The sequence below is a fragment of the Syngnathoides biaculeatus genome, chromosome 8, assembly GCF_019802595.1.
Source record: "Syngnathoides biaculeatus isolate LvHL_M chromosome 8, ASM1980259v1, whole genome shotgun sequence".
Lineage (NCBI taxonomy): Eukaryota > Metazoa > Chordata > Actinopteri > Syngnathiformes > Syngnathidae > Syngnathoides > Syngnathoides biaculeatus.
The window spans coordinates 24,501,466-24,513,543 of NC_084647.1; the positions used below are offsets into that span (position 1 = coordinate 24,501,466).

A 12,078-nucleotide genomic window follows, 5' to 3' on the forward strand; every position below is an offset into this window, starting at 1 on the left:
ATTGTAAGCTTTTAAAAAAAAATACTTTCAAATTATGGTTAGGCTTTTTTAAATTATGGTATTCAAACTAGGCCTTCAAATTGGCACAAGGGTTTCAACCCACGGTTAAGGTTTCAAATTGTGCTTAAGGTTTCAAACGAGGTCTTCAAATGAAGGTTTTAAACCTGTGTGAGGGTCCAAATTGGATTTCAAACGGGTGTTGGTGTTTAAAAAGCATGGTTAGGGTTTTGAGGTAAGGTAAGGTAAATCCCGTGTGAGGCTTTCAAATTGAGGTTGCAGAGTGGGGATAGAATTTCAAATTCATGTTAAGGTTTTAAGCCCGGGTTGAATCTTCAATTTAGTTAGTGTTAGTCATACTTTGTATCATTCATATTCATGTGCAAACAAGAGTCCTTCTTGTTCCTGCATGAATGCAAACTCATTCTGTCCCCATCGCGAACTTGTGGTAATAGAACAGCTCCACAATACTGCACCTGTGGGGGGATTTATTAAAAAAAAAAAAATGAAACCATGACATCATAGTGCACACTGGTGACATCTAGACGACTCTTTGCGGGATTACACACAAAGCTCACTGTCAGAGGCTGATTAAAATGATTTCATTTTGTATTGTGGCCAGCTGCACCATACGGTCCAACGAACACATTTATTACTGAAAAGGAGGTTCTTGTTTTATATTCATCTCTCAACCAAGATTTCTTCACATTATGCACTTTATTTCTTTATTTTTCAGCCTTCATTATGTTGTTGTATTAACAAATATGTACACGGGGCAACAAAAAAAAAAGCATTGTCACAATAATTCCCAATAATAACAATTAATTTAATCATAATAAATATTCATGAGAACAAGGAGGTCACAAGTTCATACATAACAACACACGCAGGTATGCACGCACGCACGCACACACACACACACACACACACACGCGCGCGCGCACAGACACACACACACACACACACACTCCTGTATTTGCACAACAGTGTAACAAGTCCAAAGTGATTTGTCAGCTGCAAGTGGCCCATCAACGAGGCTCTTAAAGTGCCGCTGGGACTGAGAAGGTACCGAGGGGGATACCACGGGGTGGAAAGTTTTAAAGTGGGATTCCGAGCGATCCCTTGTGAACGTGAGGTTGATGTTGTGTGTTGCATTTGTCATCCGGAGAGAGACAGAACCGTGTTTAAGTGATCCATGAATACGAACGGAGGCGTTATGTGACAAACAAGGACCGATGAGCTCGGTCGTTGCGATGCAAAGAACTCAACTTATTTCAAGTCCCATTCATGGGATACATCTACAAGTGCCAACTTCACACTTCCTTGAGACTTTGAATTTGTCAGAATGGATAATTACGGTTGCCCTGAAGGGTCACAAAGGTAAAATTCAATTCTTCATGGAGAAGTGTTTGTCATTATTTTTTTTTTAAATAAATCTTTTCCCTGAAATATTTTCAAATTATTTTAAAATTAGGACTGGTGAAAATTTGACTTTTTCCTCAAAATACGGTGGCATTTTTACTACCCTACCCCTATATTCCCTTTTTGAAAACCAACACCATTGAGCCACTGAGAACTCGAGTGGGCAGAAATGAATGCAGTACTGGTCTAAATCAAAGTTGGACTTCACTTTTGTTGATGCATCAGTGCAACACTGGACCAACTCTCTTTTTTCCAAAAGGTTAAATTCCCAAGTTAAGATGTGTTTTATCTTATTTGCCAAGCGAGAAGACAATGTTATTATGTTTTATGAAATATTGCTACATTTGACATGCATTTGGATTGAGGCTACATTTATACTACTATTATGATTTTTCCCCCTGAAATATTACAAACATAATGGATTTTAGATTTGGTCAAAATAATATTCTAGTTTATTCTCGGTGCATTTTTTTAGATAAAAATGGAAGTAATAGAGGGCAGCATGATGGTTCAGCTGGTAAAGCATTGGCCTCACAGTTCTGAGGTCCCGGACCCGCCTGTGTGGAGTTTGCATGTTCTCCCCGTGCCTGCGTGGGATTTCTCTAGGGACTCCGGTTTCCTCCCATATCCGAAAAAACATGTAACATTAATTAGACACTCTAAATTCCACCTAGATGTGATTGTGGGTGCGGTTGTTTGTCTCAATGTGCCCTGCGATTGGCTGTGTACCCCGCCTCCTGCCCGTTGACAGCTGGGATAGGCTCCAGCACTCCCCGCGACCCTCGTGAGGATAAGCGGCAAAGAAAATTGACGGATGGAATTTATAGAAAGAGCAAAAAGTACCATTAATAACATGTAATCATGTATTTCACAATAAAAGAACTGCATTGACATGACATAAGATTATTTTGCAGTACTTTTATTTTAGTGACTTAGTGTACATAACGAATATTTTGAAAACAAGTTCAGGCCTTGCCGCCACTGATTAATTAATTCACCTGGCGCATCATTACATAATTGTTTGATTTCTACCATGCCACCTGGTATCAATTTAGGGAGGAGATTTATTATCAACATTGTGCCCCACCTTTGCTGGCTGTCAGTGCATCTGCATGTTCACATAAGTCAATGTTATTATAGAATCTTTCATGAAATATCGAAAGATTTGATGACAGTTTGGACTTAGACCAGTATTGCACTTTTTTTTTCCCTGATGCAAGTTTTTACAATTCCACAGGAGAGGATGACAAAGTGCAAGCAATAGGATCCAGGATGAATATCAAATATGATCCAATCCCAAAATCACATATTTGGGGGGAAAAAAAAAGTCTGATGGAAAACTACAATTTTGGTAGTATCCGAAAGAAGTAATTATTGCCTTATGAATCAGCAAACTTTAACTCATTTGCCTGCCGACCAAGGAAATGCCGTTAGCCCACTCCAGCTCTTAGCGACTCTTTTGTCTGGACCTTTATTTACCTCTAGTTGTACACAGTGAAGAACTTCCCTTTTCACATTATAGCACATCATTAGGGGGAGAAAATAATGCAACAAGTCCAAAGACGGTGGCAGCGAAGGTGAGTGCAGAAAGCGACGCCATGTGGCTGAAGGAACGATGCAATGAATATGATTTTGCGGGAATGTTGCAAGCAGCCGGCGGGAAGCAATATGCATTGGGGAGTTGGTGGTGGTCGGGAAGGCTTTCTAGGGGGGGTCTCGGTGGTGCTCGCTTTAGTCGGGATAATGGTGGGCGGTCTTCACACCTTTTAAGGATGCCCAGTAGAAGCAATGGCGTCCGGTAAGTGTCGTATCTGCACGCATTTGCGCTACAAAAGCCGCAATCCTCACTACGTGTACTGCTGTCCGCAGAGGGCGGGGGGCTTCATCTTGCTGCACAGAGGTACCGTGTGGTCCAAACTCTGCCCCTCGGCGTCCATGTCCATCAGGTTGGGCTTAGGGTGGCCGGCGACGCCGTCCCCCGACCCCGAGGGGCTGTCGCAGCCGCTGCCCGGTGACGAGCTCATGGTCCTGGACAGGGAGCCCACCCTCCACGGGTCGGCGCGCGCCCGGGTCGGAGCGGGCCGGGGCCGGGCGGTGAATTCTAGCGTCTTGGGTCGCTCCAGGGGGCTAACGAGGCAGAGGGGGGCCGGCTCGGGGACGGGGGGCGCGGGGGCCTTGCGGCGCTGGGGGAGAGGGAAGATGGCCGAGGGGTCCGGGAGGCGGGGGATGTCCGGGCTGACTGGCACACCTGCACCGGCACAAATCAAGTCATGTTTTGGGAAAAAAAAAATTATTTAATGGAATTCACAAACTTTAAAAGATGTATTTTTTTTTAAGTACAGTGATTTACATCAAATGAAACTCATTATGTAGCTTGCAGTAAGATTTTAAAAAATGTCAGCATGTTCCTGTGGTGACTTTTTCTTGTTCTATTACAACAGTCTCTTAAATTTTAAACTTTGTATTTCAAAAATGTATATTTTTTAAAATAAAATAACTTAATTCTGTCATGAGGGGCGTGGCCACACCACAGCTCCGGGCGGTGACACCTGTCACGGGTCACAGCCCTTTCACATTGGGACTGTAATTGGACAGGCATTTAAGTTGGAGTTTTTGTCACTGGCATTTGCCAGTTCGTTGCCTTGCGTTACTGAGTTGCATTCGCTGCCTGTGGGACTCTATGCATAAGTTAGAGTAGCGATTCTGTGCCCTTTGTTTGATCCTGTCCTGTTGAGTTGTTAGTTTTCCCCATAGTCATCGGACCTTGCTGCATGTCTTTTGCATCCCGTCTAGCCTAGAATTTCTGTACCTCTGCCGTGTCGGACTGCTACACCGTGTATGACCCAGTTTCCGGAATAAACTACATTGAACATTATACTTCAGCCTCAAAGTCCTGCATTTGGGTCCGCCCTCGTACCGGAGGTTCGTGACAAATTCTCCTAAAATTACAATTAAAAAGTTCTTACAAAATTCTAACTTTCTTCCAATAATATTACCCTTCACACACGTACATACACGTCAGTCACTATGCCACCATGACAGCATTACGCTCATAAAATAGTGACTTTGAGGTCATGAAATGATGACATTTGCGATAAAAAATGATTTTAATTACAATCTCCGAAATGCTTTGGTTTTACTGCGCGAATAAGAAAGCAGACCTTGTTCCTTTCATTCTCTCTAAATCTGTATTCTGTTATTGTGCTGTGGTCTCTTGCCTACTACAGGCTGAACACTTTTTGCTTGGCAGTATTTCGCAATACCCTTCCGCGACCCTTGTGAAGGTTAAGCGGCTTGGAAAATGGACCCCGCCCAAAAAAAATTAAATCATCCTCCAAGCTTGTGCCCTACCTTTGTTGGCTCTGACGACTGGTGGCCCAGGCGGAGGGGGCATGGGCATGCTTCCATCCGACGGCGTCCTACGGTGGAGTACAGCTTGCGCTCGGGGTCGGATGACACCGTCGGACGGCGTGCGTCTGTGTCCCCTGTTGACCGCCATGACGGCGGAAACGTGGGTGGGTGTGAGCGACTGGTTGGGTTCCTTTTTGAAACTCTCTGTCCGCAAGTCCAACAGCGGGTTGAGGGAGGAGGCCGCCGGGGGGGCCGCCTGAGTTCTGGCCGGCGTCAACGGGTAGTCGTCCGGGTCGGAAGGCAGGAGGGACTTGGTGGAGTTGCAGTCCGACAGCGACGACAAGGAAAGAAGCGTCACGGACGGGGAAGGCTCCAGAGAGGGGATCGTGGAGTCGTGATATCGGGAGAGAGACAAGGACAGGTTTCTGCTGGGGGGGGACGTGCTCCGGCGGAAACGTCCCGTGCGCTGGAAAAGACTTTCCTTCTTCTTGCGCTGCTCCTCTCTCATTTCCTGCTCGTCTTGAATCACCTGACAAGCAGGACAACGCCGTCAGATTCCTTCAATAGCAACGACGACCTCCAAAAAAGACCTTCTGAACTTTATTCGGAGTTAATATGAGGTACTTTAAATGGTGGCAGATGTGTGCTTTCTCCTATTTAACACAAGATTGAATGTGATTGATTTACTTAGAAGGCAGTGACATCCCCACATTAGGAAAGGATCTGCACACTTGTGCAACCATGTGATTTCGGTTGTGTATTTGGAAAATATTTCATTTATTTCACATGAGTTGCATTGGTTATATGTCAGCTCAGTGATTTTGACATTGTTTGTTGATGACCGCAAAATCCAGCATTTGAACAGGGGTGTGTAGACTTTTTATATCCACTGCACGCACGCTGCGGATATTTCTTACCTGCAGTCTGCCCAGCTGCAGCAGGTCTTGACCCAGACCCACCGAGGCCAGCATCGAGGCACAACCCAACAGCAGCAAGTCGCTCTTCTTCCTCTGGCTGAGGCGTCTGAGAGAGTCCTGATGGCCCGGCGCCGCCCCCACAAAACCCAGAGCGGAGCTGGCGCCGGACGAACTGACAGTGATGTTGGTCCCGCCCGACCCCAGGGCGCTCCACAAGGACCCCGAGTCGTCGGCCGCCCCGTTGCTGCTGGTCTCGGAGGGCTGCAGGGAACCCGGCGACTCGTCCAACTCGCAGCACTCCTCTGGGCCACAAAATGGAGGATGTGAGGGAGAAGGGAGCCACAAAATGGAGGACGGGATCATCTCGCCGGCGACTCACCCATTTCGCTGAGGCTGGAGAACCCCACCGTCATGGGTGCGTGTTTGGGAGACTTTCCCAGGTTTGGGGCACTGGACGACCACACTTTGCCACCTTCGCTGAGTGATTTCAATCTGAAATGTGCAAAGAAGATCGAGAACGAGATCAACAACAGCAATTCATTCATTTCTATTTGATCACCATAGACAACTACAGAGGGAGTTCTTGGGTATGCAGCACACTTGAAGGGACAACAGCTCTGGAAAGAGTTAAAACATGCTGACATGTTGAGCAAGAAATTGTCAAAGATAAATAATTGAATGCATAGATCAATTATAAATACAGATTGATAAGGGTCATACATAATTCCAATTACAAATCTGATGGAGGCCTTATTCAAAAAAATCATGCTGATGTGTTGTAGGTATTGTTAAAAACACAGATTAATAATTGGTAATTGATTATTGTGCCTTATAAATAATTTTAAAAAGATATTACAATATTGCCGTTACGGTGGTGCAGCTGGAAAGCGTGTCATAAAAAAAATTATGATGTTGCAAGATACATGCTGATGGCATATTGAGATCATATTTTAAGTCAAGGAGTAGTGACTAAATATTTCACAGGCTGATCTTGAGCTTGTAGCATGAAAGCATCTAAGTTTAATTCTGTTTACCTGCAATGATTTTAGAACTAGGGGCGGGACGCTGGATCAGCTGGAAAGCGTTGGCCTCACGGTTCTGAGGTCCCAGGTTCGATCCTGGACCCACCTGCGTGGAGTTTGCATGTTCTCCCCGTGCCTGTGTGGGTTTTCCCCGGGCACTCCGGTTTCCTCGCACATCGCAAAAACATGCAACATTAATTGGACACTCTAAATTGCCCCAAGGTGTGATTGTGAGTGTGAATGGTTGTTCGTTTCGATGTGCCCTGCGATTGGCTGCCAACCAGTTCAGGGTGTACCCCGCCTCCTGTCTGATGACAGCTGGGATAGGCTCCAGCACTTGTGAGGATAAGTGGCTAAGAAGATGGCTGGATGGATTACAATATTCTGACTAAGCCACGATTTAAAAAAGAAAAAACTGTGAGGCCAACACATCAACCAGTTGCTCCACCGTGCCACTTAACCCGGAGAATTATTTACAAATAAATAGATGAATAAATGAGAAATAAATCATGTTTAATGTGTGTTGAATTTCATTCAAAATAGACTAAATAATCCTCCAAGTATAAATAAATGAGATTTAAATACATTACATATTACAATATTCACATGTATCACACATACGGCTATATTTAAAAATAATACAATTGAAAATGTATGTTTCATATAATAGGTTTTGTTTTTTACACTGCATGTTACAATTAAAAAATGCAGGAGATTAAAAACAATGTGACTGCAACTTTCAGCTTTCAGCTCATTAAAATGTTCATTGAACTGTTGTATAGAAACTAAGAAAATGTGTGTGAGCATATACAATTCATATTAATAAATACACTGATATGCAGTTCTTGATTATTTAACCAGTCAGTGGAAATGCTCGACCTCTTCGTTGCCGCCAAACTTCAGATTTTTCAATTTAGTAAGGAGGCGGCACAAATGCCCCCCCCCCAAGCCTGTGTTTGCGTTTTCTCCATGTACCTGCATGAATTTGTAAATTCTCAGTCTCTTTTGAATTCAGATAAATTCCAAGTGAAAGTCTTTTTTTTTTTCCATTTGTACTTCCATGCAAAAGAACAGGTTTAGAGGATAGTGTGGAAGAAGATTTTGTTTTTCCGTGTTTTGAGTAGGAGCGGGCGTGGACCTACTTGTCCTCGCCCCCCACCCTCTCTCTCTGCTGGGTGGAGCTGGGCCCCCACGTGCGTCCTTTCTTCTTTCCGGCCGCCGGGTCTTCCTTCTTGCACACAGCGCTGCGCCCCCACGTCTTGCTGCCGTCGCTCGGGGTCACTGTCCCACACCCACAAACACGGGAGACACTTCAAACACAAGCCAGTTCTTGGCAACTGATGCATGAAACCATCACATCTCATTTAGGTACAACTATTATTTTATGTATCTTTTATCTTTTGATGGACTCAGTGTTTAAGTGCAGGACAGTTCTTTTCATTTTCTGAGATTGTGAGTGAGAGTGTTGATGCTAAAACAGTGACATAAACGTTTTGGCAAAATCAAGAATAGTGCTTTTTATTTACCTCTCATGTACTTTATCGTTGATATCGCAAGTATTGCAGTAGAGCTTGGGATTGGAATAAAAAAAACGGTTCTTTTGTGATTCAATTCTTAAGAATTGTTTATTTGCTTGCCCGACGATTCAGTTTGTTGATTCTTCTTAAGCAAAAATAAGCGGTGACAACACATGCAAGATATATTTTTGGGGTTCTGAATTTTCCCGACACGGTGTCAAGGCAGAATAATTTGGGTTATATTATTTTTGTGTTTTGCACTTTAGAGCCATCGTAATCTCTTAACCGAGAGGCGCCTTGCTTTTTACGCCGGCCTCCGTCTGAGCTAAAACGTCAAGCGTTTAAAAAAATTGTAACAGGAGCACCGGTTATCAAGGTTACAACTATTATCAATAGTGGGATCAGAACAGGATCATCCAATCCTTATCACTTCCCATCCATACGAACAGCTGCATTTAACTTTTAAGTCAAATACATTTCCATGCGGTTTGGTTCTAAACAACGTTTTTAGGGACAAACTTGGACTTTTGTGTACCACACATTTGAACTCAATCATGAAGTAGTGTTTTGTATTTTCCTATAATGGATTTAAGTGCAGTGTTACTGTTCAATTGTGGATTACAATGATACAAAAATGTATTTTTTTGGGAATAAAAACTTTGTCTCATTTTTAAAAATCATTATTTAGACCCTGTATTTACACAGAAATCATTTGGCAAATATTTTTTAAGTTGTCTAACATTTAGAGGAAAACATCTGTGCACCGCTGCTCTGTAAACTGTATGTAGTGCGCAGTATACGGTCGGTCTCACGTCGTATGGCTCGCAGTCGAGGAATGACGCCCGGGCTGGCGGGCGGCGTGGTGCTCTCGCTTCTCTGCGGCTTCCTCTTGTCCACGCTGGGGGACGCCTGCACTGTGATCTTGTGCTCGAAACCTTCAAGCACGTCCACCAAAATGTCAAAGGTCACACGTTTCACAAATACAATATTGACCTTTTATTGATGGGGGGAGGTGCATTTGTTCTGTTCCAGTGACAATTAATATCGGAGTGGGGCAGGTTAGATTCAAAATACAATTTAAAAAAAATTTTGTTGAAAAAAAATTATATCTAAAAAAAAAAAAATAAATTAATCCTTCCATCCGTTTTTATAGCAGTAATCCCGTTTAGGGTCATAGGTGACGCAAACTTGCTCACAAATCAGACTTGGAGACGAGATCGAGACAGACAGACAGACAGACAGTCATGTTCAGATCGTCACTGTGTTTTCACTGAAAAAATGGGATTAAGTAAAATTACGTACATTAACGTAGTTCTATTGAATAATTGAATTACATATTATAATATTTTGTAAACACAAACATAATTTAATACATTTTTAATTAAATAATTTGGTGTGTTGAATTTACAAAATGACATTTAATCTAAATTATCTTTAGAAATGATCCAGTTTGGGAATACTAAAAGACAATGACAAGAAATAAAAATGAAAACCAAAAAAGTATCCACGCAGCCATCCATTTTCTGAATTGCTTATTATAGCTGTTTACTTTCATTAAAATAAAATAAAAAGTAGATTTAATACAATTACTTATTTTTTACGTGAACATTATTTTCATGTTGACATAATTATGTAGGACTGAACTAAATGATTTTTTTTTCACAAAAAATGCAGTTTTACAGTTTGAATACAATAAATTAAAAAAATCCTGAAAATAAAAAAATGAAACTAACTACACTAAAATAAAATACAATAAAATGAATTCTGATTGAAATAAGAGAAATTGTAATGGAATTAATATAATTTTTAAAAAGCTAATAATTGGCATGAAATTATTTTATTTTGGTCTTTGTATTGACAATTGAGTTGAACGGAATTCAGATTATTCGCATATTTTTAGAGATTATGGAGTTTTACATAGTTACAACACAATTAAGGCAATTACATTTCTTAAACTAGAAATGCTTTAAAAATAAAAACTTCAACAAAGAAAATATTTGGATTGCAAAGAAGAAACACAATTAAATGAAAAAACTAATTTAATCTAAATGAAATTAAATATTTTGATACAAAATATTATGTTGTGATAATTTAATGTATGTAAAAGCAGTTTTACATACATGTTCCAATACAATATAAGCAACTACTATGTTTTTTTGTGTTTCACTGATGGAGAAACGTTTTTTATTCTAGGGATCATCATGGGGGCAAATAAATTCATGTATGTTGTGTTTAAGTACAAAATATGTTACAGCAATACATGATGTATCGTAATAGGTTGAGGGTCTTACGCTGAAAAATTGGAAAATTATTTTGGGGACAGCTGTAATTCCAAAATGGCATTGAAAAATGGCAAAAGTATTTGTTCTCAGTGTTATAAATCAAAAGAATTGGATCGATGGGTCTATGAGATTGTATTACTTGGTTATACCCACCAGAGGGCAGGCTGATGCTGTTGCCGTCCCTGCACAGCTTGAGCAGCCTGCTCTTCTTAAAGTGCCCCTTCCTCTTCTTCACACTGGGTTTCTCCTGGTACATCTGGTGGATGATGATGTTGAGCTCGCGCTCCACGATGTCGATCTCGCGTTCGGCCAGCTCCTGCTCTCGCCTCCTTAGCTGCTCCTCCTGCTCCCGCTGCTCCTCTGCCGCCCGGGCCAGCGCCTCCTCCCATGACCTCAGCTCCTGCCAAGAGAGAAATACCGGTGCCTTTTTTCAGCTTTTTTAGCGCCTATTCCGACACCTCCGCCCGCCGCTTGTTGCTAAGGTGATCCGTTAGCAGAAACAGCCATCAGGCACATGCTGGCAAGATGAGATTTTGGGGGTTGGGGGGTTCACACCTTCTCTTTGGCCCGTAGCTCGTCGAACATCTGCTGGATCTCCAGCCTCCAGTCTTCCTGTAAGGAGTGGAAGGACTCCAGGGGCATCTGGAACATGGCCGACTGCTCGATGGACAGCAGCCGCCGATGGATGAAAGTGAAGGAGGGCCTGCTGTGGGGGTTCGGACTCCAGCACTCTGGGGGACAACACACGTACAGCAACATTAGCTCATGGCAGAGAGGTTCAAACTTGGCTTTATCTTGGTTTTACACCGGGGGGGTGTTTACATAGAGTGGCGGAAAAAAGTACTGTACATCCCCCCCTACTGACATCTGTTTTTGTTGAATATTTATCACACCTAAATATTCAACAGTTTTTGGTCAGCCGAGTTAAATTTCACTGGCCACACCTGATTATCGTCAGACTTCTTTAAATGAAAATATCAATTGAATAGTAGCTGTCAAGAAAATTCAAATAGGCTACAGGCTGTGACAATATGAATGTGTTGGGCTGCTTTTATCCTTCAGGGCCTGGACAACATGCTGTGATGAATGGAGCAATGAATTCTGATGTTTAGCAGAGAATCATGCCAGCAACTGTTCAGCCATCAGTTCGTACCTTCAAGCTCAAGCGTTCTTGGGTTTTGCGACAGGATAACTACTCAAAGCAAACTAGTAAACTCTGAATGGCTCAAAAAATCTAAATTAAGGTTTTTAAATATCCCAAGTCAAAGTCTGGACTTTGATGCTGATATACGTGTCCTTTGGTAGTTCATAGTGGAAAACCCTTCAATATGAGCCTTTACCTTACCTCTTCCCTTAATGAGGACAAAGGCTACTGAAAATGGACGGATGGGTGTCATTAGATCAGCTGGTGTGCCTAATGGGGTGGCCAGTGAATGTCTAAGGAAAGAGACAATACACACTCATAGTGTGACGTTGCATGGTTTCCAGGAATGAAGGGAAGTGGCAGAGAGTGGACATATGGCGGCCTTCGCCGCCGACAGGCCCGTGCACAACACGAGGGTCATCACAC

The 12,078-nt window shown here is 42.6% G+C and overlaps 1 protein-coding gene across 1 annotated transcript in view; it reads right to left on the reverse strand.

The window, feature by feature from the left end:
- Positions 1-665: 665 nt before the first annotated feature.
- The window catches only part of map3k10 (mitogen-activated protein kinase kinase kinase 10), a 38,086-nt gene continuing 26,673 nt past the window's right edge, over positions 666-12,078 (reverse strand). Inside the window, exons 4-11 of the mRNA XM_061828104.1 lie at positions 11,064-11,239; positions 10,662-10,908; positions 9,039-9,161; positions 7,852-7,990; positions 6,067-6,179; positions 5,688-5,989; positions 4,771-5,299; positions 666-3,667 (exon numbers count right to left, since the gene is read on the reverse strand). Of these exons, the coding sequence (XP_061684088.1) occupies positions 3,267-3,667; positions 4,771-5,299; positions 5,688-5,989; positions 6,067-6,179; positions 7,852-7,990; positions 9,039-9,161; positions 10,662-10,908; positions 11,064-11,239 (2,030 nt within the window). The 3' untranslated portion in view covers positions 666-3,266. The remainder of the gene's footprint in view (positions 3,668-4,770; positions 5,300-5,687; positions 5,990-6,066; positions 6,180-7,851; positions 7,991-9,038; positions 9,162-10,661; positions 10,909-11,063; positions 11,240-12,078) is intronic.